The 22,671-nt window shown below is 39.5% G+C and overlaps 1 protein-coding gene across 1 annotated transcript in view; it reads right to left on the reverse strand.

Annotated features, from left to right (window-relative positions):
• Positions 1-11,169: 11,169 nt before the first annotated feature.
• CFAP54 (cilia and flagella associated protein 54) overlaps positions 11,170-22,671 on the reverse strand; it is a 173,878-nt gene continuing 162,376 nt past the window's right edge. Inside the window, 5 exon segments of the mRNA XM_067559769.1 lie at positions 11,170-12,183; positions 16,955-17,032; positions 18,718-18,886; positions 19,714-19,820; positions 20,585-20,770. Of these exon segments, the coding sequence (XP_067415870.1) occupies positions 12,064-12,183; positions 16,955-17,032; positions 18,718-18,886; positions 19,714-19,820; positions 20,585-20,770 (660 nt within the window). The 3' untranslated portion in view covers positions 11,170-12,063.

Raw genomic sequence — 22,671 nt, forward strand, 5'->3', positions numbered from 1 at the left:
TCCACCCCTGGAACAACCTGTTTGGTTATTTCTAACACTTTCCATAATAGTTCAATAGCCCTAAAAAAGAGCAAAGTTGGCTTACGTTTTGAGGAGGTGGAGCTTCCACAATAGCCTTGGCTTTTGCAGGAGCCTTACGAAGGCCAGTAACATCTATGATATGTCCCAAACATTCAGGGCTGGAAGAATCACATTTGTCTTTGTGGACTTGTAGCCCATACTCTTCCAGTCTTTGTAGGGCAACCTCCAAGTTCTTAAAGTGATCCTCCTCATTCTTGCCAGTGACCAGGATGTCATCAAGATAGCACTGAACTCCTGGCAAACCACTCAACATCTGGTCCATAGCCCTCTGGAACCAAGCTGGAAGAGACGTTATTCCAAAGGGCAAGTGACAGTATTGGTACAGCCCTTTATGTGTCACAATAATCAACAGCTCTTGGGACTTCTTATCGAGATGCATCTGTAAATACACCTGACTCAGATCAATCTTGCTGAACTTTTGTCCACCAGCCAAGCCAGAGAAGACATCATCAGTGTGGGAAGAGGGTATTGCTCTGCACACAACACCAGGTTAACAGTGACCTTAAAGTCCCCACAAATCTGACTGGAGCTATCTTTCTTCAATACTGGAACGATTGGGGTTGCCCATTGTCTGTGGGTAACTGGTAATAGGACTCCATTTTTGACCAAGCACTCCAGGTCCGCTTCAACTTTTGGCCTGATGGCATATGGCACAGTTCTGGCTTTCAGACATTTTGGTTGGCTGTTAAGCTTAATATTCAATTTCACAGTGATTCCCTTCATACTTCCCAGATCCTCTCCAAAAACAGCAGCATGTTTCTTTAATACAGCTGTCAGACCTGTTTCTTCTTTAGCCATCCTGTACACTTCTGCCCAGTTCAGCTGGATCTAAGTAATGACTTTCCCATTAAGGCTGGGTAATTGCCTTCCACCACAAACAGTTGCAATTTAGTAGTCTGTCCATTGAGCTCCACCTTAACATCAGTAGTGCCCAACATGGGTACAGCTTCTCCAGTGTATATCTTCAGAACAACTTTTGTCGGCTTAAGCTTTAGCTTCTCCTTATACACAGTGTCTGAGACCAGCAAAACTGCTACGCCCGTGTACAGTTTCATGTACAAGTTTACCTTCCAACAGCGGGGTTACCAAATATTCATGTGAGCCAACTGTCATGGACAAGACATGGAGTGGCACTTTTTCTTCTGACTGGCTGTCACTTTGATCATCCTGAGTCTGCTCTACCGCGTGCAGATTTTCCTTTTTGGTCCACTGGACAGCAGGCTTCTTTTTCTCCGGTTTGCCTGTTCTGTTTGACTCTTCCATCATTTGTTTGCAGGCATGCTCAGTGTGTCCCTTTTTGCCACATTGTCAACACACTAGGTCTTTACACCAGCATTCCGATGCATGGTGACCCGGCTTTCCACAGCGGTAACATTCCCGGCTCCCCGCTGTCTTGTGGGTAGGTTCTTGTGACATCTTATGCACTCTGATCAATGCACTGAGCTGTTGGGCTTCCTTAGTGGCCAGTTCCATAGAGATTGCAATTTCAATGGCCTGCTGACAGGTGAGCTGGGCCTCTGTCAATAGGCGCTTCTGTATATGAGTTCCAATTCTCTAGAGTCTCATCAAAAGGTCCCAGGGGCCCCGTAAATGTGGCCATTGCTGCCCTTTTTTTTCTTTTCTTTTTTCCTTTCTTTCTCTTGTCTTTTATTCATGTGTGTTGGGGTCGTTCACACACAATTGCTGGTGATTTCCATTCACTAGCACTGTTCTCAGTCTGTCTGCTTCACTTTGGTTAGAACAAAGCAGAGCCTGTTTTAGTTTCAGTTTGAACTGTCAATGTAAGCAGCCCAGCCCCCAAAACAGCAAAAAGGGTTTTTTTTTCTTACTTCTTTTGACTTTTACTTCTTTGCCGGTGCAGCACAGGTTGATCCCATCTTTTGTCACCACTTTTGTTATGTTAAATCCTTGGAAAGTACTTGTATTCAGAGAGAAATCAGCACGGAACACAGAGAAATGCAAACCCATGAAAAATCTTTATTGAACTAACACTAAAACCAGCCCAGACAGGCTGAGCTATCCCCTAATAATCTAACTCTATTGCTATGGCAACAAACTAAGCTCTGTTGCTATGGCAACCTAGGCAATTAGGCAAGACACAAAATGCACAACAGCTTTTCTTTCAAAGGAGTCTTTCCCTTATAAATGATCTCAAAGTTGCTAAGTATATAATGCCCATGTCAACTCCTTTGCTGATGAAATATTGATTTATGTGGTTCACTTTATTTGTCCTGGTCTGTATAAACTGAGTTAAGATCAGGAAAAAACAAAATCATGTTACCATTAAACAAAATGCCATTACTTTTCCTGACAGCCTTTAGTATTGTGTCTTTATTCCCTACATTCATCATCATTGCACACTCATTCATGTTTTATCTCCTGTGCCAATAGCCCTTCTCCAGGGACTCCTGTAGCATTAGTCAGTGCTCTTTTTCTTCTTGTAGACTTAAAGAGCCTGAATCTCCTCCCACACGCATGTAAATAAGTAAAACCTCCCTTAAAGTTAGTGGAGTTACACAGATGTAAAAGCAGTGTGAAAGGAGAATCAGGCCCAAGATCTATGGCAGAAATTTCTGCAAGTCTCCCTCAAAAGAGTCAGCTCCTGTTTCATTTGTAGGGATTCCTAAAAGCCCTAGGCAGTCAATAATAAATATCTCTACCTTAATGTGCTTCTTTCAACTATCTTGTTTATCTTTGCTGTGCTCCTATCATTCTACACAGAATACAAAGCCTTTATTTTCCTTAGCTATTGCCTCAGGCGTTTCCATTTTAGTTTCTCATTTGGGGCCTTAACCAGTTTTATGCTGCTGTCCATCCTACAAGACAGGTTTTCCACTTTGGTTCCAAGAGATGTAGTAAAGACGATCCAGAAATTTCACAGTAGAATTCTCATATGCTTTACCAGTCCACTCAAGCAGAGGTCCAAGCATATCTGCATTCTAAGGTCACACCAATTTCATATTCGATTAAGTCAATATTAGCACTTTTAAAAATAAACAAACATCTTAAACATTTCCTTTCTCATCTCCTCACTTCAAAAGTGAGGTCTTTTAAGCAGTTCTTTTCCCTGCTAGTAGCCAGTCATCTCAGCAGATTTTCCTTTGCTTGACTTTAACAGTGCACATCCCACAGCTATATGTCCATTATTACTGGTGCTAGCTTTTTCACATCCTCTACAAATGACTTTATGTTTCATTTGGGTGTCTGTAAGACGCAACTGTGAACTAACTGCTGAATCATAAACTCCTAAATATTGTAGTATTAAAAATGCCAGGGTTGTCCCAACTTTGCCCAGCTCAGAGCTATATTGCCAATTTACCAGACGTCTGACAGCCACATTTCTTTAACATAATACGAAGTACAGGGAAGCCACCGGTTCTTTAATGAAGAGGCACAGTCCATTGAAGCTAAGAGTCTCAGCACACAATGCCCCCCACCCCGATGCACATAGTTTCCTGTTTTCTATGTGCTTCACACCTGCACATGACAGTTCAGGGCAGATATAAGCAACAGCGTGTAATGCTGCAGGCTATGTTCTGACACCTGCAAGATGCTGAATAATGTTAAATCATTCACCAATAGGGCATCCTGCATTTTAAGGCCAGTTGCTTTTTCCTAATGAGATAATTGTATAAATTCCAGACAAGAGTCATATTAACCAAGACAATGCATGCAAACAGTATTTCTATATAATCCATATTTATCTATCTTTATGAAAGTGTTAATAAAAGCGAGTATCCACTGTTCACAAAAAATCTATGAATACATTACAATCGAGGATTTCTAACATTTCAGTTATCTAGATTATAGCAATTAATAGAAGTACATCTTTTGATGTTATAAGTGAAAAAGATGTTAATGGGAATTTTTTGGAAATGTTAGTGGCTTAGGTTAGGGAGGCTAGGACAAGACAAAGTATCATTTTAAGGTGTTTGAGATAATAAGTTTACATGATGGGGGAGGTTGGGTAAGTTTGATGATTGACAGCAAATTACACTATATATTATTTCAAAATATATGTCTTGGTTATTCATATTACTTAAATATAAAAAAAAAACCCAACAAACAATTAAAAAAAACCTCTTTCAACAGCATATCAATTGCCATTTTAGCTTCTGTATGTATTGATGTTTATGTAAAAGTAATTTGGTAGTAAGCCATATCTATCATGCTTCTATCAAAAACAGCTGAGCAGGTTTTGAATTAAAGTTAATGAATTCCTTAATACCATCTAATTTCTTACCAAATATGCAATTCACATGAACAGTTTCAACTTTCAGATCTTTCATTCCTTCTGCTATGCAATTATAAATCAATTGCTTCATTATCTTAATTTCTCCTTTCTTGGGTTTTTCTAGCCTTTCATTTAGGACTGCTGCCTGCTTGAAGACCACACGTGAATTTCTAACATATAGTCTCCTTGCTGAACGTTATCTACATTAGCAGGGGATTCCTTTCCATTTAATGATTTAAATATCTGATAAAACAAACTTTTCTTCCCGTACATTGTGACAATTGATTATCTGTATTTACAGTCTCAATAGGCACCACTGCTTTTCTCACAAGAGTGGGAGTTCTCTTTTCTTCCTCTTCCAGAATGCCAGTTCTGCTTAAGACTGCTCTGAGTGAACTTTTTTAAGTTCAGGATTCTTACTCCTCTTTCCCACTCCTCAAAAACTCCAAATATACATAATTTTCTGGCAATAGTAAGTTTATGAATGTTCGTAAGCCCATTTGGAAACCAGCTTAACTTTCAGATTTCAGGTTCCACTTGCAGGAGTGGCAGCTAGAAAAAAAGAGCCTTTCATTTGTAAACTGAGAACTTTAGATATGGCCGTCACTGAGGGACCATAATCCTGAAACCCCACTTATATTATTATTAATTATTATTTGTATTATGGTACCCCATGATCCCCAGCCAAAGATCAGGGCCCCACTGTGCAGATATGTAACAAAGAAGGGAGTCAGCAAAGATACAGCTTATTTGTGTAAGAGACAGCTTTCTCAGGAATCAGCCCAAGATTATCGATCAAACTCCAACAGCAAATAAGACCTGTCACCTTCTGCTTTAAGTGCAAAGTGCACTTCTTCAACTTTGCTTTGCTAATGTAAATAGGTAGCACAGTGTATATATATTAAATTATATTTTAATACAGAAATAAAAAACTCACTATTTTCCTTCTGGGGACAGGAGAAAAGACCCACATATAACAGACGGTAGTCACGTTATTTAATGCACTGCTGGAGATGTTCAAATACTACAGAGGGTTAAGAAGAGGAATAAAATAGAATGGGACATATATGTATGGGCATGTATACACTCACACAAATCTTGTTCCCAACAGTCTCCCACTAAAAATCAAAGCAGAGATTAATTCACCATCCTGCCGTTCAGACTATGGGGGTGTCAATAGCAGTGCACATCAAAGTTCTGCCCTGTAACTTCCCTATGTGGACTCTGTGGGCACAAAAAACCCCCAGTTACTAACCTTCCATAACTGTTGTTCTTCAAGATGTGTTGTTCATGTTCATTCCATGCTACGTGTGTGCACACCGCATGCACAGTTGTCAGAGATTTCTCCCTCAGTGGTATCTGTAAGACAGACCCTAGTGCCTCCTGGAGTCACACGACTATGCACCAGTATAAGAGGTGCTGCCGGCCCCTCACCTTTTCAGTTTCTTTTTGCTGGTAACTCCGGCAGTGGGGTAGGAGGGCAGGTCCTGGAATGGGCATGAGCAACACAACTTGAAGAACAACAGTTGTGAAAGGTTAGTAACGGTTTTTTCATCTTCAAGTGCTTGCTCATGTCCATTCCATGCTAGGTGACTCACCAGCAGTACCCTCGGAGATAGGCTCAGAGTTCACAGACATGCTGATTGTAACACTGCTCTTCCAAAACCAGCGTCATTTCAGGCCTGTCGGGTGACAATGTAGAGGGGTGTGAAGATATGCACAGATGACCAGACCACACCAGTGCTATCAGCATTGGTTCGGCACACTTCTGGATCTCTCAGTGGCAGCTCCACGCACGCTCCCACTCCACCCAGACGTCATTTCACAAAAACCACGGCTGGTTGCTTCACCCGAATCTTGCCTGCCTGCACCCAACTGTGTGGTTGCTCCATGGCTAAACCCTGAAGAGCAGGCCTGCTCGGAACAGGTTCAACAGGTCTTGCTAGGTACTAGAAAGCCTTCCACCAGGACAACCTACCTGACCAAGTGAAAACGTTTCACTTATTGGGCCTCCAAATGGAATCCCTGTCCATCCCAATCTTCTCTGTAGTCTCTCTTGACCTGTCTACTCCATCTAAAGCATCAGGATCTGGCTCTCTCCTCTATTAAGGTTCATTTGGCAGCCATCTCAGTGTTCCACCCTCCAGTGAACGGCAGATCAGCGTTCTCCCACGAGATGATGGTCAGGTTTCTCAAGGGGCGGGAAAGACTCTACCCTCAGGTTCACGAACCTATCTCCCCCATAGGACTTAAACCTGGTCCTGTCAAGGCTCATGGGAACCCCCTTCAAGCATTAGCATCACACTCCCTGCTGCTTCTCTCTTGGAAGGTCACCTTCCTGGTGGCGATCATCTCAGCCAGAAGCGTCTCTGAGATCAAAACCCTTATGGTGGAACCCTCTTTTTCCAGATCATGAATTAATATATTGAACATCACTGGTTCCAGTACAGATTGTTTCCTATCTTTTAACCAGTTACTGATCGATGAGAGGATCTTCCCTCTTATTCCATGGCTGCTTACTTAAGCGTCTTTGATGTAAGACCTTGTCAAAGGCTTTCTGAAAGTCAAAGTATGCTAGACACTGGATCACCCTTGTCCACATGTTTGTTGACTCCCTCAAAGAATTCTAATATATTGGTAAGGCATGATTTCCCTTTACAAAAGCCATGTTGACTCCTCCTCAACATATTGTGTTCATTTATATGTCTGATATTGTTCTTTATTATATTTTCAATCAATCAGTTTTCCTGATACTGAAGTTAGGCTTACTGTCCTGTAATTGCCAGGATCACTTCTGAAGACTTTTATAAAATTTGGCATTACGTTAACTATCTTCCAGTCATCTTGTACAAAAGCTGATTTAAGCGATGTGACATACCACAATTAGTAGTTTTGCAATTTCATAGTTGAGTTCCTTCAGAACTCTTGGCTGAATACCATTTGGTCCTGGAGACTTACTACTGTTTAATTTATCAATTTGTTCCTCACTCTGGGATGGTTCCTCAGATGTCACCTAAATAGAATGGCTCAGGTGTAGGAATGTCCCTCATAGCCTCTGCAGTGAAAACGGATGCAAAAAATTCATTTAGTTTCTCCGCAACAACCTTGTCTTCCTTTAGTGCTCCTTTAGCAGCTTGCTCATTTAGTGGCCCCATTCATTATTTGGCAGGTTTCCTGCTTTTGGTGTACTTAAATATTTTTTTTTTTTTTTTTTTTTTTTTTTTTGCTGTTAGTTTATGTGTTTTGCTGGTTGCTCTTCAAATTATTTTTTGGCCCACCTAATTATGCTTTCACACATGACTTGCCAGACTTTATGCTTTTTTTTTTTCTATTTTCCTCAGTAAACTATGACTTTCAATTTTTAAAGGATGCCTTTTCCCCTCTAATCATCTCCTTTACTCTGTTGTTTACCCATGGTGACATTTTTTTTTTGTTCCTCTTACTATTTTTTTTATTTGGAGTACACATGTTGTTTGAGCCTCTAGTATGATACTTTTAAATAGTATTTTCCCCGCTACGATGATGTAAAATTTAATAACATTATGGTCGCTATTACCGAGCAATTCAGCTATAGGCCAGATCCTGTGTGCCTTTTAGGATTATGTCAAGAATTGCCTCTCCCCTTGTACATTCCTGGGCTAGCTGCTCCAAGAAGCAATCATTAATGGTGTCTAGAAATTTTATCTTTGCATCCTTCTCTGAGGTGACATGTTCCTAGTCAATATGGGTATAGAAGAAATCCCCCATTATTATTGGGTTTCCTATTTTTGTAGTCTCTCTAATCTCCCTGAGCATTTCACAATCACTATCACCATCCTGGTCAGGTGGTTGGTAGTATACTCTTACTGCTATACTCTTATTAGTCAAGCATGGCATTTCTATCCATAGAGAGTCTATGGTGAAGTTTGATTAATTTAAGATTTTTACTATATTTGACTCTATGCTTTCTTTTCATATAATGCCACTCCCCCACTAACACCACATACTCTGCCATTCCTATATATTTTGTACCCTGGTATTACTGGGTCCCATTGATTATCATCATTCCATAAAGTTTTGGTGATCTCAATATCTTCATTCAATATCAAACACTAAAGTTCACCCATCTTAGCATTTAGACTTCTAGCATTTGTATACAAGCACCTATAAAATTTTTCACTATTTAGTTTTCTGCCTTCATGTGCTGTAACTGAAAGGGACTCTTTTTCATTTGACTGTTTCTCTTCAGTTCCTATCTGTACTTTATCAACTTCTATCCTCTCCTCTTTACTAGGATATAAAGTATCCCCTTTAATAAACTGTCCCCTAAGGGATGTGATCTTTGATGTAAGTTGTGTGCCTGGCCACCAGACGCTCCTTGAGACCAGGTTCCAGGTCTTGAATTGACCAAAATGGCCTGCAAGTGGTGAATCATGGCATAGTTTCAATACCTGAAGCCTAGGTTGTCCCTTTGTAATATAGATACAACCCTTGTGACAGAGGAGGCCGTTCTGAAATAGGAACTTGGAGCTGAATCAGATACCTGCATCATTCAGGGTTTGGCAGATCTGGGTTGCGAATTGGTCGTTGGAGAGCAAGAAGTGGATGGAGGATGTCAGACATATCCTGTTTTGTCTGATACCTGATGGGGGCCAAACCCTAAAAAAGCAGGACTGTCTGGTTTAATACCAGATAAGTGGACTGCTAGTCAGAGTCAGGATTAGGAGCTGAGAGTCAAAGCTGGGTTACCTGGAATGAGGCAAGGCAGGAGCAGGCCTGGGACTGAGGCAGGAGCAGGGCAGGAACAAGGTAGGAGCAGGTGCTATTGCAGCCATGGGCAAATTCTCTGAGCACCCACCAAACTGCTGCCATTGCCGCTGGACTTAAGAGCCAGTCTGCTGATTCCTCTTACCAATCAATCGGTGTAGCCAATCAGGAAGCCTCACTACAGGTCAACTGCACTTGTGAGGTTGCCCGGACACTGGTTCTCCTGCAAACCCTGATTCCTGACACTCAGGAGGAGAAAAATACTGTGGATATTTTTACAATTATAACTTGGTTTCAAAAACAGCTTTGAATCAGCTCTAGGTTGAATGGAGAGATTGATTCAGTCCATTCTCACAATCAACATATTACTGACTTTTGTCATGCATTTACTATAATTTTTGTTGGTTAGAAACAGTCTATATTTCTTACGCCTTAAGAGTGTCATCATGTTCCAGGATGCATTATGCCAATAACCATGGAAGATATGGTAAGGTCCTGGCCTCCTATTGCCAGTGCTTTGTGCTGCTCCAGTGCTGCAAAGCAGCCATAAACTGGAAGATACCTGGAATTCTTCAGTGGTGTAAAGTCGCAGTAACAGCTCCTTTGCCAACTTTCTGATTCTCCCTTAAGTAGGAAGCATGGCCAGAGGAAAGGGATTGTGGCTGGAACATCCCTCTGCCCTGGCAGTCTTTAGCTATTGAAATGACCCTATGGAAAACTGGCCAGAAGCAAGACCTGTCCTGAGATACACTAACTTCCTCTGGAACTGACCCCTCAATGTAAAGGCAGCTTAAAGTCATCCTGGGGCGTAGCTGGATATGAAACAACAGTGTGCCCTGGTTGCCAAGAAGACTAACGGCATATTGGGCTGCATTAGTAGGAGTATTGCCAGCAGATTGAGGAAAGTGACTTTTCCCCTCTATTCAGCACTGGTGAGGTCACATTTGGAGTTCTGTGTCCAGTTTTGGGCTCCCCACTACAGAAAGGATGTGTACAAATTGGAGAGAGTCCAGAGGAGGGTAACAAAAAATGATTAGACTTATCTGAGTCCAACAGAATAAACCCTAGTCTGCTTTCAATGGTAGGAGAAGAAAAATCAATTCAAATTCCTATAATACAGAAAACTAGAAGCAATTTACTTTGCAATTAAATTTGTTTTTCTCTATGCAATTATTGAAAATGTATTTAAATATGAGCTTTCTTCCTTACAAAGCAGATTGTTAACTAAAGAATTTAATTACGTGCTAAAGAATAATGTTGTCTCCAATGCTACCTTCTGGAACCTGCAATGAATTCTTAATCCTGTGTTTATGAAAGTAAAATCTGCTGCTATGGATACAATGATGTCAAAATTTCAGTATTACCATTTTACTGATGTGCTAAGGGGAGATGGTAGGATAAAATTCTTATTTCAACAAAAATATCTTTAAAAGCATAAAATATTTAAAAATTAATGTGAAAAGAATTCTATTTAATATTTCTCTTTTAAAAATAAATTCAGTAGTTGTGGCAGGTCCAGATTGACAGCACTGAAGAGTTTTCTCCTTGGCAATAAAACTTTTTACTTATACAGCACTTTTCATCTGGTGCTCTCAAAGTGCTTTACAAATATTAATTAAGCTTCATGAACACCCTCTGATATACTTCAAGGTGACCTTCAAAAAGAAAAAAGAATCAAAGAAAAAGGAAAAAGTAGGGTGTGTGTCCTTTTTTGTTTTTTTATGAAGTCTGAAAGCTTTTTCCAAGTATGCTGTTCTTCTACTTTTTTCATAATAAAAATATGAGGAATGTCAATTTTTATCTTTCCTGTATTTGTTGGGTATCTTCCTCGAAGACTGTGGAACTGGAGCTGGAGCATTCTCAGACTTTAATTGAAGGGGTAGTGGTTGTGAATCTTTTCTCCCAACTATGTTAGGCATTTGAGTTAAATATGAGTTATAACAGAGTTATAACAGTCTCACTAAAAATACAGTCCCCCAATTAATCACTCAAGTTTCACATTCTTGGTATCTCTAATGTCATAATCCTAGTAGTATTCCTTTTATCTATAGTGTTACAGGAAAAACAAGGTAGACAACATCTGAATAATGTAAAGATAAACACACACACAGAGCCACATCCCTTTTAATAAAAGCAACATATAACAAAAACACTTTCACTCCTCCTTTATATATAATAAAGCAAAAAGTAGCACAACCCTATTTTTCCTTAACTGATCACCTTGAAGTGCATTATATCTATTTTATAATTTGGTTAACTGAGGCACAGAGATACAGTGCCACAGTGAAGTCAATGAGAGTTTTGCCATTCAGTGAGGCCAGGATTGCATTGTTCAGTGTTTATAGTCACACACAGGAGGCAGATCAGAACCCAGGATTTTAAATTTAAATTGTAATTTTAAAACAGTAAAATTGTGAAAGGAGGAGTCCAGTGCAGTGGTTTTAGGTAGTTGTTTCTCAGTGAAGCTCATCAACAGAAACAGCTAATAGCAAAAGAAGTTAAAAGAGTATTGGTAAAGTTTAGCATATAACACATGCTGTATGGAAAAATCCATCGTTTATATCTGAATATTATGAGGCTACAAGGCCTGCACTATCTGAAAGGCAAACAGCCGTTTTGGCCTATTCACATTTTTTAAACAACATGAGGTTTTTGAAAAGGAGAAACCTCTGCAAAATAGAGATGCACTTATTTATATATAGCACTGAATAGCAAACATTCTAAATCTTTTTATTATGAAAAGTTCATATAAGAACATTAATTTCTGAAAAAGATATTATTTAGTTTAAGAAAGATAGGGAAGCAGGAAGGATATCTTTTATATTTTTAAAATAAGTTGACAATTTTCTAAAATGTAACTAAAAACTAAACAGATCATTAGGGGCCAGATCTTGGTCCCATTAAAGTCAATGGCAAAATTCCCACTGGCTTCAGTAGGAACACGGTTTGACCCTAAAAACTATGAAACTCAGTATTTGATTAAGTTACTACAGCAAGAAAACTCAAGGAAGCAGAGATACAATCCAGTTGAAAAGGCTTCCTCCTGCTATCACACATCCATTAGCAGGGTCAAACATTTTCTCCAAATTCATTATTGACTTCAAAGTAACATCAAATGGGATCTGGCAAAGACAAAAACAGTATTTCCTAACTGAATAGCTTTTTAATGTTCCAGCAGGAATGAACAGAGACATCCTAAATTGTCTAAAACCAGGTTTCCCAACTACAGTGGAAGAATAAATTGCAAATATTTGCTGCACATAAACAACTTTGAGCCCAACAACCCGTTCTTGCATAAAAACCCATGGAAATGGGCTAAGTTGGGAGCACCCTCAGCAAGATCCTTTCACAGAGTTTCTCTTTGATCATTCTGTGCCCCTCAAACCTGGGGACCTTGGCATTTCCACTGGATGCCAGGCACATCTGCCCCATTCATGTCTTTGTGCCAGCTCTTGATCTTTGGTTTCTTCCCCCAACCACTCCGTAGTGTGGCTCCAATGGAGCCATGGTGCCAGAGAATCTCACTAGTTACAATTATCTCCAATCTTCTCCTCTCCCTCCCTCCCTCCACACCAGTGAGAGGGTGTACAAGGAAAGAAAGAGTGCCCCAGGTTATATTACAGTTCCAATTTAAGCTCTATGGATCTTGTAAGAAGATGACGTGAGTCCCCCTAGCCCTGCCCCCAATTAATGTGAGACCAGCCACTCCTCATTAGTCTATATGAACTAGATCAGTTTTAAAGCTATTGTTTAAAAACTGCATTTAGTGAAAAGGTCATTTTTAAGGCAGTGATTATATTTAGAAATCACTTTTGAAATTTAAAACTGCATTTCCCTAGCTTTGCCATTTTACTTGGGCACCTGGCTATGCATTGAGTATATTATTTTTTAACAGATGATCCACCTTTTAGTCTCAAAACCTGAACACTAATATTCTCTAAAATGAATGAGTCAATGAAAATGGCCTTTTGTTCTAATTAAAAAGTGTTGCTGAAGCAAAAGTACAGGCAGACATCTGAACAAAAGAAAAAGAAAACAAGACAAGAAAAAATACAATGGGCAGCTAAGCGTGGCCAGACAAGAAAGAGAATTTTAAAAGACTTTACACAAAATTAGAAATTGATTTCATTCACTTAGCTTAGAAAAAGACAAAAACGTGGTGGAAAAAACAACTGTAAAAGATTTCTTTAAGGGATTAGGTTGTCCCTGGCCCGTCAATGGGCGAGGGTGCCTACGGAACCTCTCCTGATTAGATGCTCCCACCAGGCAAGAACAACTGCAGTCCCTACACTCAAAGTAAGGCAAGAAGTGTTTTTGCTATGCGCCTGGCTCCAGGGGACAGGTAGAGGCAGGGCTGGATGATCACCAAAATGGGAGCATGCTATACCATCCTAAAGGACTAGTGTGTGTACTCCACCTGCAGGCTGGTAGACATGGGTGAGGGATTATACCTCCTGATGCATAATCCCTCCCTGAGCTTCCCCCCACTCTAGCAAAGGGTCATCATCTGTTATTGTACGTCTGACCAAAAACCTTTTATAAAATATACTGAAAGTGTTGAAAATATTGCTCTGAAACATACTGTACATAGGGAGGTACTGAGCATCCTTAACATCCATGGGCTTCAGTAAGATTTGAAGATACTCAGCCCCTTGCAGGATCAGTCCCTAAATCCTTCCTCAACCGAATCTCCCATAGACGTTTTGTGTGACAGGATTTGTCCTGAAGCCTCTAGTCAACATTTTGGTGTGAAAAGTGAAATGTTTTGCCGTGGAAATATCTGAGTTTGATTTTGGCATAAAAGTACATAAAATCGAAAGGTTAATTGCCACTGTCTAACAGTGAGGGAACTTGGGCTGGACCTGCTTTGTACCTGCAGCCAGATTCTCCACAATGAGAAGATGTTCAGGACAAGTTTAAAACAGGCCCCACTGGTACAACCCAGCAGGGCTGTAAAGAAGTTGCTTCTCTTCCTACTCCCCTGGCCCAGCTTCTTCTTCCACCGAAGATGTTTGGGAAGGATTGTTGGAAGTCTGATTTCTGCAGAACGCAACTGTATTTAGATATGGGCATTGGATTGGGTAATGTGGAGGAATCGGGTCCTTTGGGAGTAGGGATATATATTGAATAAAGTGAATATCTGGGACTGGGTGGATGGGGAAAGGGAAGGGGAAGGTGATATGTACAAAAGGGTTTTAAGGAGCTGATCATTTGTGCTGTTGTGTGTTGATCTGCCAAGAAGGGACAGCAGAACTGTCAGATAGCTTGGACAGGCGTTTCCCCCATTATTAGTTGGGCCATGATCCATAGGTCAGTCCTTTGGACAAGTCTCACTCCTGTCAGGAGGACTGTGCTGTAAGTACCAAGGAGTCTAGGAACTCCTTATTTTTACATGAGAATTGGGTTTCTGTATTTTGTAATGAGAAAGAGGCGCTATATGATTGGGAAGGGGGAGTGGAGGTGAGAGATCCATGGTTGAATTATTTATAGAGGGCGATGTCTTTGTATTCATCATTATGCTGTGGGCAGGTGTAGGGTAAAGGTATTTGGGGATTAGTGGAGGGGTTTCTAGTTCAGATGGACTTGAAAGCTTACCCCAGGGATTCTTATTTAAACACCCAGCTGCAACCACTGCGACCCTTACATGACCATCTTACGGTAGTTGAGAAAGTTGAATAATAGTGCCTCATAACAGGGGTGCTGGAACAGTTTGTATAATGGGGGTGCTGAAAGCCATTGAACCAAACTGTAAACCTGGTATATGTAGAAACCACTTCAAGCCAAGGGTGTGGCAGCACCCCCTCCACCCCTAGTTCCAGCACCTGTGCCTCATAAAGAGCTTGGATGCTGATTGAACCGGTAAGCTTCTACCAGGCAGACCTGAGGAAAAAGGTTGTCCTGACCAGTCTATCAACAGTTTGCTGAGACTTTATACTAATATTTTGTCATCTACTATCACAATAGTTGCCCCTATGCCAGCTTCTCCTCACAAGACACCCAGGTTTACAAATATCCTAAAAAAAATTAAGCGAGGCAGGCGATCCCTAGAGGGCTGGTGGTTGAATTGTCATGCTGAGTCTGACCAACCAACAGATTTTTTTTAACATGGTATGCTACATCTGTTTTTATTTAATGAAATGTTGGTGTAGCCATGTTGGTCTCAGGATATTAAAGAGACGAAGTGGGTGAGGTAATATCTTTTATTGGACCAACTTCTATTGGTGAGAGAGACAAGCTTTTGAGCTACACTGAGCTCTTCCTCAGGTCTGGGAAACATACCAGAGTGTCACAGCTAAATAGAAGGTGGAACAGATTGTACAGCATAAGTAGTTAACACGTATTCAAGGGACCAATCAAAGTAAAGTGGACCATCAACACCTTTCCAGTTATAGGGGAAACAAAAAGCTGAAGATGAACGTTTTTAATGGATTATAGATGTAATAAGCCATAAATACTGTGTCTCTGTTCAGGCCATGACTTTTAGTGTCTAGCAAAGTTATCAATTTAAGCTCTCAGGTGCAACTTTTGAAGGTGTTGTGCAGATTTCCTTTGAGATGAAGACTGAGAGGTCAGACAGAGTGATCGCTTTGTGGAGTGTCCACCCACAGGTGATTTGGTATTTTTGTCTTTTATCATTTTTCTCTGAAAGTTCATTTGGGAGCGTGGTGATTATCTGGTTTCATACACATAGTTGTTACTGGGGTATATAGTGCATTGGATGAATTACACCACATGCTGTGACAGCAAGTGTAGGACCCATGGATCTCAAAAGATATGTTGTGGGGGGTCTTGATAATTGTAGCAGTGAAGTTACATCTACAGGTTTTATATCTGTTGTTCTGATAGAGTCTGGTGCTGCTTTGTCAACATTCTGCACACCACGATCAGCTTTAGCAATGGAACCCTACAGACAACTACATGAAACCCACAGATCACCACACCTACCTTCATAGAGCCAGTAAATACCCCAAACACACCAAGGAATCCGTAATCTACAGCCAGGCACTCCGATACCATGGAATATACTCAGAAGAGAAAGTCCAGGATATATACCTGTGATGAGGGAGGGCCCCAGAGCTTGGGCTACAGCCCAAGCCCGAATGTGTACACTGCAGTTAAACAACCCCACAGGCCAGAGTCCTGCAAGACTGAGTCAGCTGGAATGGGTCAGCTGTGAGTTCCTAATTGCAGTATAGACATACCTTCTGAGTACATTTCCCAGGCCTAAAGAAGAGCTTTGTGTAAGATCAAAAGCTTGTCTCTCTCACATACAGAAACTGATCCAATTAAAGATATTATCTCACCCACCTTGTTTTTATTTAAGACAGTCTTGCTTGGGACTTAGAAGCTGGTAGTGAGGTCACAATCACTCTTTGGATGCCTCCAAGAGAAACTGAATGCTGACCACATGTGGGATAACAACTTGAATACAATGTCATGGACAAAAAGGGGCAATCCACATTCCAAGAAGCTGATAGTAAGAACCAAAGAGGATAAAAGGAAAGCCCAAATGACTGGAAGGGTGCAAAACTCCATGTAAGGATACATGTAGTCATTATATTAAAGAGTGATGGGAATCTGGTGGAGCCTATGCAAAGGGTGCTCTTGGCAAGGGTGGAGAAGGGAAAAATTAGACAAATCCACTGTGAACATTTGTAGTTTTCTGTTGCATGTGAAAGGAAGTGTTGGTAGCCCAAACAACGAAGATACAAAGTTCATAATCATGTTTTGCGTACATCAAAGCTATTTTGATTGTAACAAATCTCTATTAAAAATCAATAATATAGGAAAGAAAGTAAGAAAGACAATAATTGATATCCTCTGTATTTTAGTTTGATCAAAGAATTTTAACCTGGAAGAAAAAGAGCGTTTTTTAAAATCAGAATATCATACCTCAGTTAATGGAGACGACAGATCTGGAACACCAGACAGCAGAGCTTTTACTTCAGACAAACATTGTTTAAGCATTTCCTAATGATAACAAAATAGGAAAATCAATACTGTATTCCATTTTCTGTTATGAACTATTAGATAAGATTTAAAAAATTCTTATTCAGTGCATTACAATTATGGGGTTATTTGATGTTTTGACAGAATTCCAGGTGCAGGAATGTTTATGTTCTTTATGTTCTATTTTCAAACATTGCAGAGAAGTGATTCTCAGACATCCTTAGATTTATAAAGTACCACACTTACAATACATATATATTGGTCTTTTCTATAGCAATCTAAGGGCCCAATCCTGCAGTCCTTATTCAGGCAAAACACCCACTCACTTCAGGAATGAGCCCCCAATAAATGTACTTTTGCCACACATTTATTGAAGACATTAGAGTTAAGCAAGATGATATTTATGTACATGTAGCATACAAAAGAAAGACCACAACCAATTAGCATTCCAGACTGTGGTTCTTGGATCACTGACTTATTTATAATGAAAATTTAAACAAAAACCTTCAGCTAATCAGAAACAAGCACTAAAGGGCAGCTCTGTCTACCCTCTAAAAATCCTGGTTTCTGTGACTGGCTGTAACGTAATTTGTTCTCCAAGCCAGTCAAAATACAGCTTTTCAATAATGGCACAGTGAGCGATTGTCACTGCTTCACAGTACCCATCAAGCAAAATGACAGCATCTACATCATTAATCATTTCATATAATAGATACAGAGAGACCACTGTCACATGATAAATGTCTCCCACTTTGAAAATAAACGTCTACTTTTCCTCGGCATTTATCAAGCAGCAGTTATACTGCAGCAACATTCTACTCCATTGACATTATCTCAAAGAGACCACATGGAAATTCTGAAATTGCCTCTTTTGTATTTATTTATTTTTGTCACAGAGCCATATTCAGCCTTGCTAATAAAAAGAGAGAACATGGTGGTAGAGAGAAAATGAAAAGAAATTCCTTGGCAGTTTTACCCCTACTCAGAGTTATTGGAAGATTCCCTTTTTAGAATCCAGTCACTGGCAACTCTGCACTGAAGATGTATATGCTATTTTGTCAAAAGAACTTTTGTGTTGATCTGCATATTAGTATAACGCCATGGCCAACATTTTCAAATAGGGATCGCTAAAAAAAGTTAGGTGCTTACAGATGTATTTAGACATCTGAGAATGTGGCCTTTATTTTCAGGGGAGCTGAGCATATTTTATGTCTGTAAAGTGCCAGGCACAGCTGAGAAGGAAGGGAAAAAAGTAACAAAGCTAAAGATTAGGTGAGATGGGTGAAAATGTTTCAACCTTCCTTGAAGTAGACAAGGGAGATCTCAGTTTTTGTCTTCTATTTTAACTTTCCCCCAATTTCCTCAAAACTAAACATATAAGACAGTGGTTCCCAAAATTTTTTGGTCTGCATCCCCCCTTACCTAGTCCATGCTATCTCGGAAGCTGGGGCCCAGAGCTGCGGCTGGGAGCAAAGCCAAGAGCTGGGGGCCAAGGCTAGGGTCGGAGCGGAGCGGGGAGCAGAGTGGGGTTAGATGGCGCTCCCTCCCTGCTTCACTTGGAAGCTGGCTCCGGCTCTGCCGCACCCCCCTGAACGTTCCTCCATGCTCCCCTAGTGAAGCGCGCCCCACAGTTTGGGGACCACTGATCTCAGACATCAGACTATCAGACATATTTAGAATCCTGAGCATAATTTGTCTTCACTTACTTCTATTCTTTCATCAAGTTGCACCTTTGCAAGATTAATTTTGGACTTTGTTGAAGGCACCCGTTTCTGTCTTTCACTTTGTACTTGTAAAGGAAAACTTGTAGATGACTGCATCAAAATTTCAATTTGCTGTTTCACATTAGACAATTTCTCACGTAAGGAAATAACTCTAAAAAGAAAACAGTTGTATCTGTTATGAAATGCAGTTATACATTTGGCAATGCTTTGATGTGACTTTTATTTCTACGCATAAACAAACTGACATGAGTTGTTTCTCATACAGTTTTTGTAGGATAGTTCCTTTCATTTCAAGCCTGATCCTGAAGTTTTGCACAAACCAAACTTTCACTAAAAACAATGGAAATTTGAGATGTGAAGGAATGCAGTATCGGGCACTTTGTGATTTAAAAGAACCACAAGAGAAATGGCAAGAGGAAACATACTTCAAAAATAATATTTCTCCTTTGTATCATTGCCATTCCGTTGCCTTTGTTGGTGTGTTGTGTTTTTGTATGCCAGAACACACCAGTTCATTTTAACAATTTGATGATCTGGGTTGAATTTGAAGTAATACAGAAAATATTGCTGCCACTTGTATAACAAAATGAGGAAGTTCCTGAGCTTTGCTGGGCCAAGGATACCTTGTTCCTACAAGACTGTTTCCTTCACAATGTTCTCCAGTGCTTCCTCCAGTCCAGTTCTGCATAGCTTAAACAATCCTGCTTCCATTACTTCCCTTGGGCATCTATCCACAGTCTGATATATCTCAAAGTTTACTGATATTCAGCCTAAAATTTATTTTACTAATTTTATCTCATTACTCCTAGCTAGTCCCCTTGTAGCACCAAAATAACTGATCTCCATCCTTGGTAATTATAGCCTTCAAATACTGATAGATAATTATATTTCTAAGCAGTCATCATTTGGTCAAGACACAAATTAGTCATACATTACACATTACACACACAGTATAGCATGTAGTAATATAACAATTACCTAGTCAGTGGAATCCACAAGTGGCCAGAAAACACACTAACTGAATTGAAAGTCTTGATGCTGACAATCTTGATATACTTTGTATTATAAGCATAAAGCAGCAAAACCTGTAAAGAAATGGGAATATATAAGATGTAAGCCAGTACTGGTATTTCAGACAAAAAGTATTTCAATAACAATATATAAACTAACATCTCTATTGATTTCAGTGGGACTATTTGTGTGAGTAAAGGTAAGCTCTTGTGCAAAAGTGTTCGCAGACTTTAGATTGTCAGCTCTTTGGGGCAGTTGTTCCTTTCTATACAATTTCTTTCTATACCAATGTAGGTGCTACTGCTAAATCAGTCAATAATTTCTATGAGTTTGAATGATTATGCCACATGGCATGACCACCCTGATCCCACCCCCACTTTCTGATGCCATTCAATTAGGCATTCTAAAACCCAGAGTCTTCACCTCATGCAGATCGAACAGAGGGCTTCCACTGAATGTGGGCTAGGATACATGTTCCTATTGAAACTTCTTCCCTGCCCTGATGTGTGTCAGTCATCTTATTATATCAAAGCATTACAGTCCATATAGCAAGCACAATCACCCAGTCTATGGAGTAATACCAATATAATGGCACAACAAGATGCGGTAGGTCAGCCTTAGTCCTAACTGAATTAATTTGGTCTTGTGGCTGCAAATCTATTTCTTAGCAGTAGATGAAGATTTTTGTTGAACATACAGGCAATGTCAGGCGTGTGGCATCAGGAACTGTCTGTATATATGATTTATACAAATTTCAGGTTTTGCACTTAAATTCACTGGTTTTTTTGTTTTTTTTTTTAAAATCTAATCCAACTCTTCTTTCATTTGGAAATTATACCATGGTCTCCATATCTTTTGTTGATTTCTCCAGCGATGGAATGTACCACTGAATGCAAAGTTCCTTGTTTGGAGCAGTAGTTGCCTTGTTATCTATCTGACTCTCTGTGTCTGTACTAAAGGAAACAGTGGAGGCTATTCTGACTGTGGACATCTTTTGTGGGGCTCCAGGAATTTCTAGAGACATCTGAAAAACAAATGTAAATCAATATAATGATTTATAATTTTTTTCAATATAAAATAAACTTGACTAGAGGTTAGTTTTAGACCAGTGGTTTTCAACCTGTGGTCCACGGACTGCTGGGGGTCCACAGACTATGTTTAAGATTTCCAAAGGGGTCCACATCTCCATTCGAAATTTTGTAGGGGTCCGCAAATGAAAAAAGATTGAAAACCACTGATTTAGGTAATCTGCACTGTCTTTTTAGTGCCATTATAACATCCACTGCTATATAAATATGCTATTTTTATATAATTATTCAGGTACAGATGCAGCTTTAAAAGAAGCCTACACCCATTTTGCTCAGTTGAGCTTTTTAAAGAGTTCACATGGTGAGAATATTTTTGGTCATGAATAAACTGAAGAGTTTTAAAAGTGAAGTAGATAATTAAAATCTGTACTTCTAAGCTCCCAATGGTTTGTCCTTCTTGCTAAAAATTATTTGATATGCTGATCATGTAGAAATAAAGTGGTGAGACGTTAACTTGTATGGAAGCAGATTTAGTAACTACAGTAGTTACTGGGCCACAAAACCAGCCTGATATGATCAGTGGGCTCATGGCCACACAGATCAAAAGGATAAAAAACCACCCTGAGACAATAAGCACCAATGACATACCCACAATGTTCTCTTGGTAAAGCAGACTCTGTTCCTGGAGGTACCCTACACTATACATGGTTCCTCAGTGTCTCTCAGTGCTCTGGCTCTGGCCATGAACTCTTCATCAGCCACAAAACAAGGCTCTGCCTTTCAGACACTTTTGAGCCTCCAATGCCTGATTAAACCTTTTTTATACACATATATATATTAACACGGAGATGCAACAACATTCTGAGAACATTCTATTATGGGCCTGGGAATAGGGATTTAATTTTCTATAGCTTTACGATTTTGCAATATCTAGTCTATGTTCTACAGATTAATTAAGGATTTATAGAAATTTCTTCTTATAGTATATATTTCTAATGTACCACACAGGGCTGTGTGGCATATTTTGTTTTAAACTGTACAGCATCTTTTGTTGTTGTTTACATCACATTGAACCTTACAGAAGAATGATGAGACAGCTCCTCCTGGCAAACTGGAAGGTTGCTGGACTACAGACACTGGTATTTATCAACTCAACTTTCTCAAAATCCTGTTAACAACAAATTACTCTCTTACCTACTTCTTATCCTACTTACTGTCACAGAATGATATAAAATTTAAGCATGAAAAATTCAAAAAGAGTACACAATTTTAATTAGAGCATTTTTTTTGAAATTTTAATGTAATTGTGTTTGGATTCTTTGTTCAGTAGAGCAGAAAAAACTTCAATAGATGAAAAAGTTATATAGACATGCATAAGTAATAAGATCCTGTATATAACAACCATCCTTTCAAAAAGTCATCTACTTATTTATAGTGAAAAAAACCTCTGAGGTTTAAAGTATCAAATTACAGGAACAATTTTTTAAAATAATGCATACAGCCTGCTGAATAATTAAAACTTCTAAAATGATATTATAAATATCAATGAAGCTTTGAGTGAATAAAAAAAATGAAAAGCTTTATGCTTGTTAGCTGTCTACAACAGTGAAACTCGTACACGATTATTCTGCTTGCACCTGTCATGAACATAACAGCAATCTCTGAAGCTGATTATTCTAGAACACTGTAATACTAATTATATCAAAAGAAGAGCAGACAGAGTAAAATAATTTTTGATATATGATGGCTGTTATAAATGTCACATACCATATATTTACAGTTTATTCAGTGGCACAATTAGCTCTTCATTGCTGGGAACTGAGTAATGATATGCTGTCCTACATTACAGAAAGTTCACCAGCTCTAAAGAGCTACTTTTATAAAAGCAATTTAAGTC

Source organism: Emydura macquarii, unplaced genomic scaffold (genome assembly GCF_026122565.2).
Source record: "Emydura macquarii macquarii isolate MOO-44397 ecotype Brisbane River unplaced genomic scaffold, CSIRO-AGI_Emac_v2 contig_2205, whole genome shotgun sequence".
Lineage (NCBI taxonomy): Eukaryota > Metazoa > Chordata > Testudines > Chelidae > Emydura > Emydura macquarii.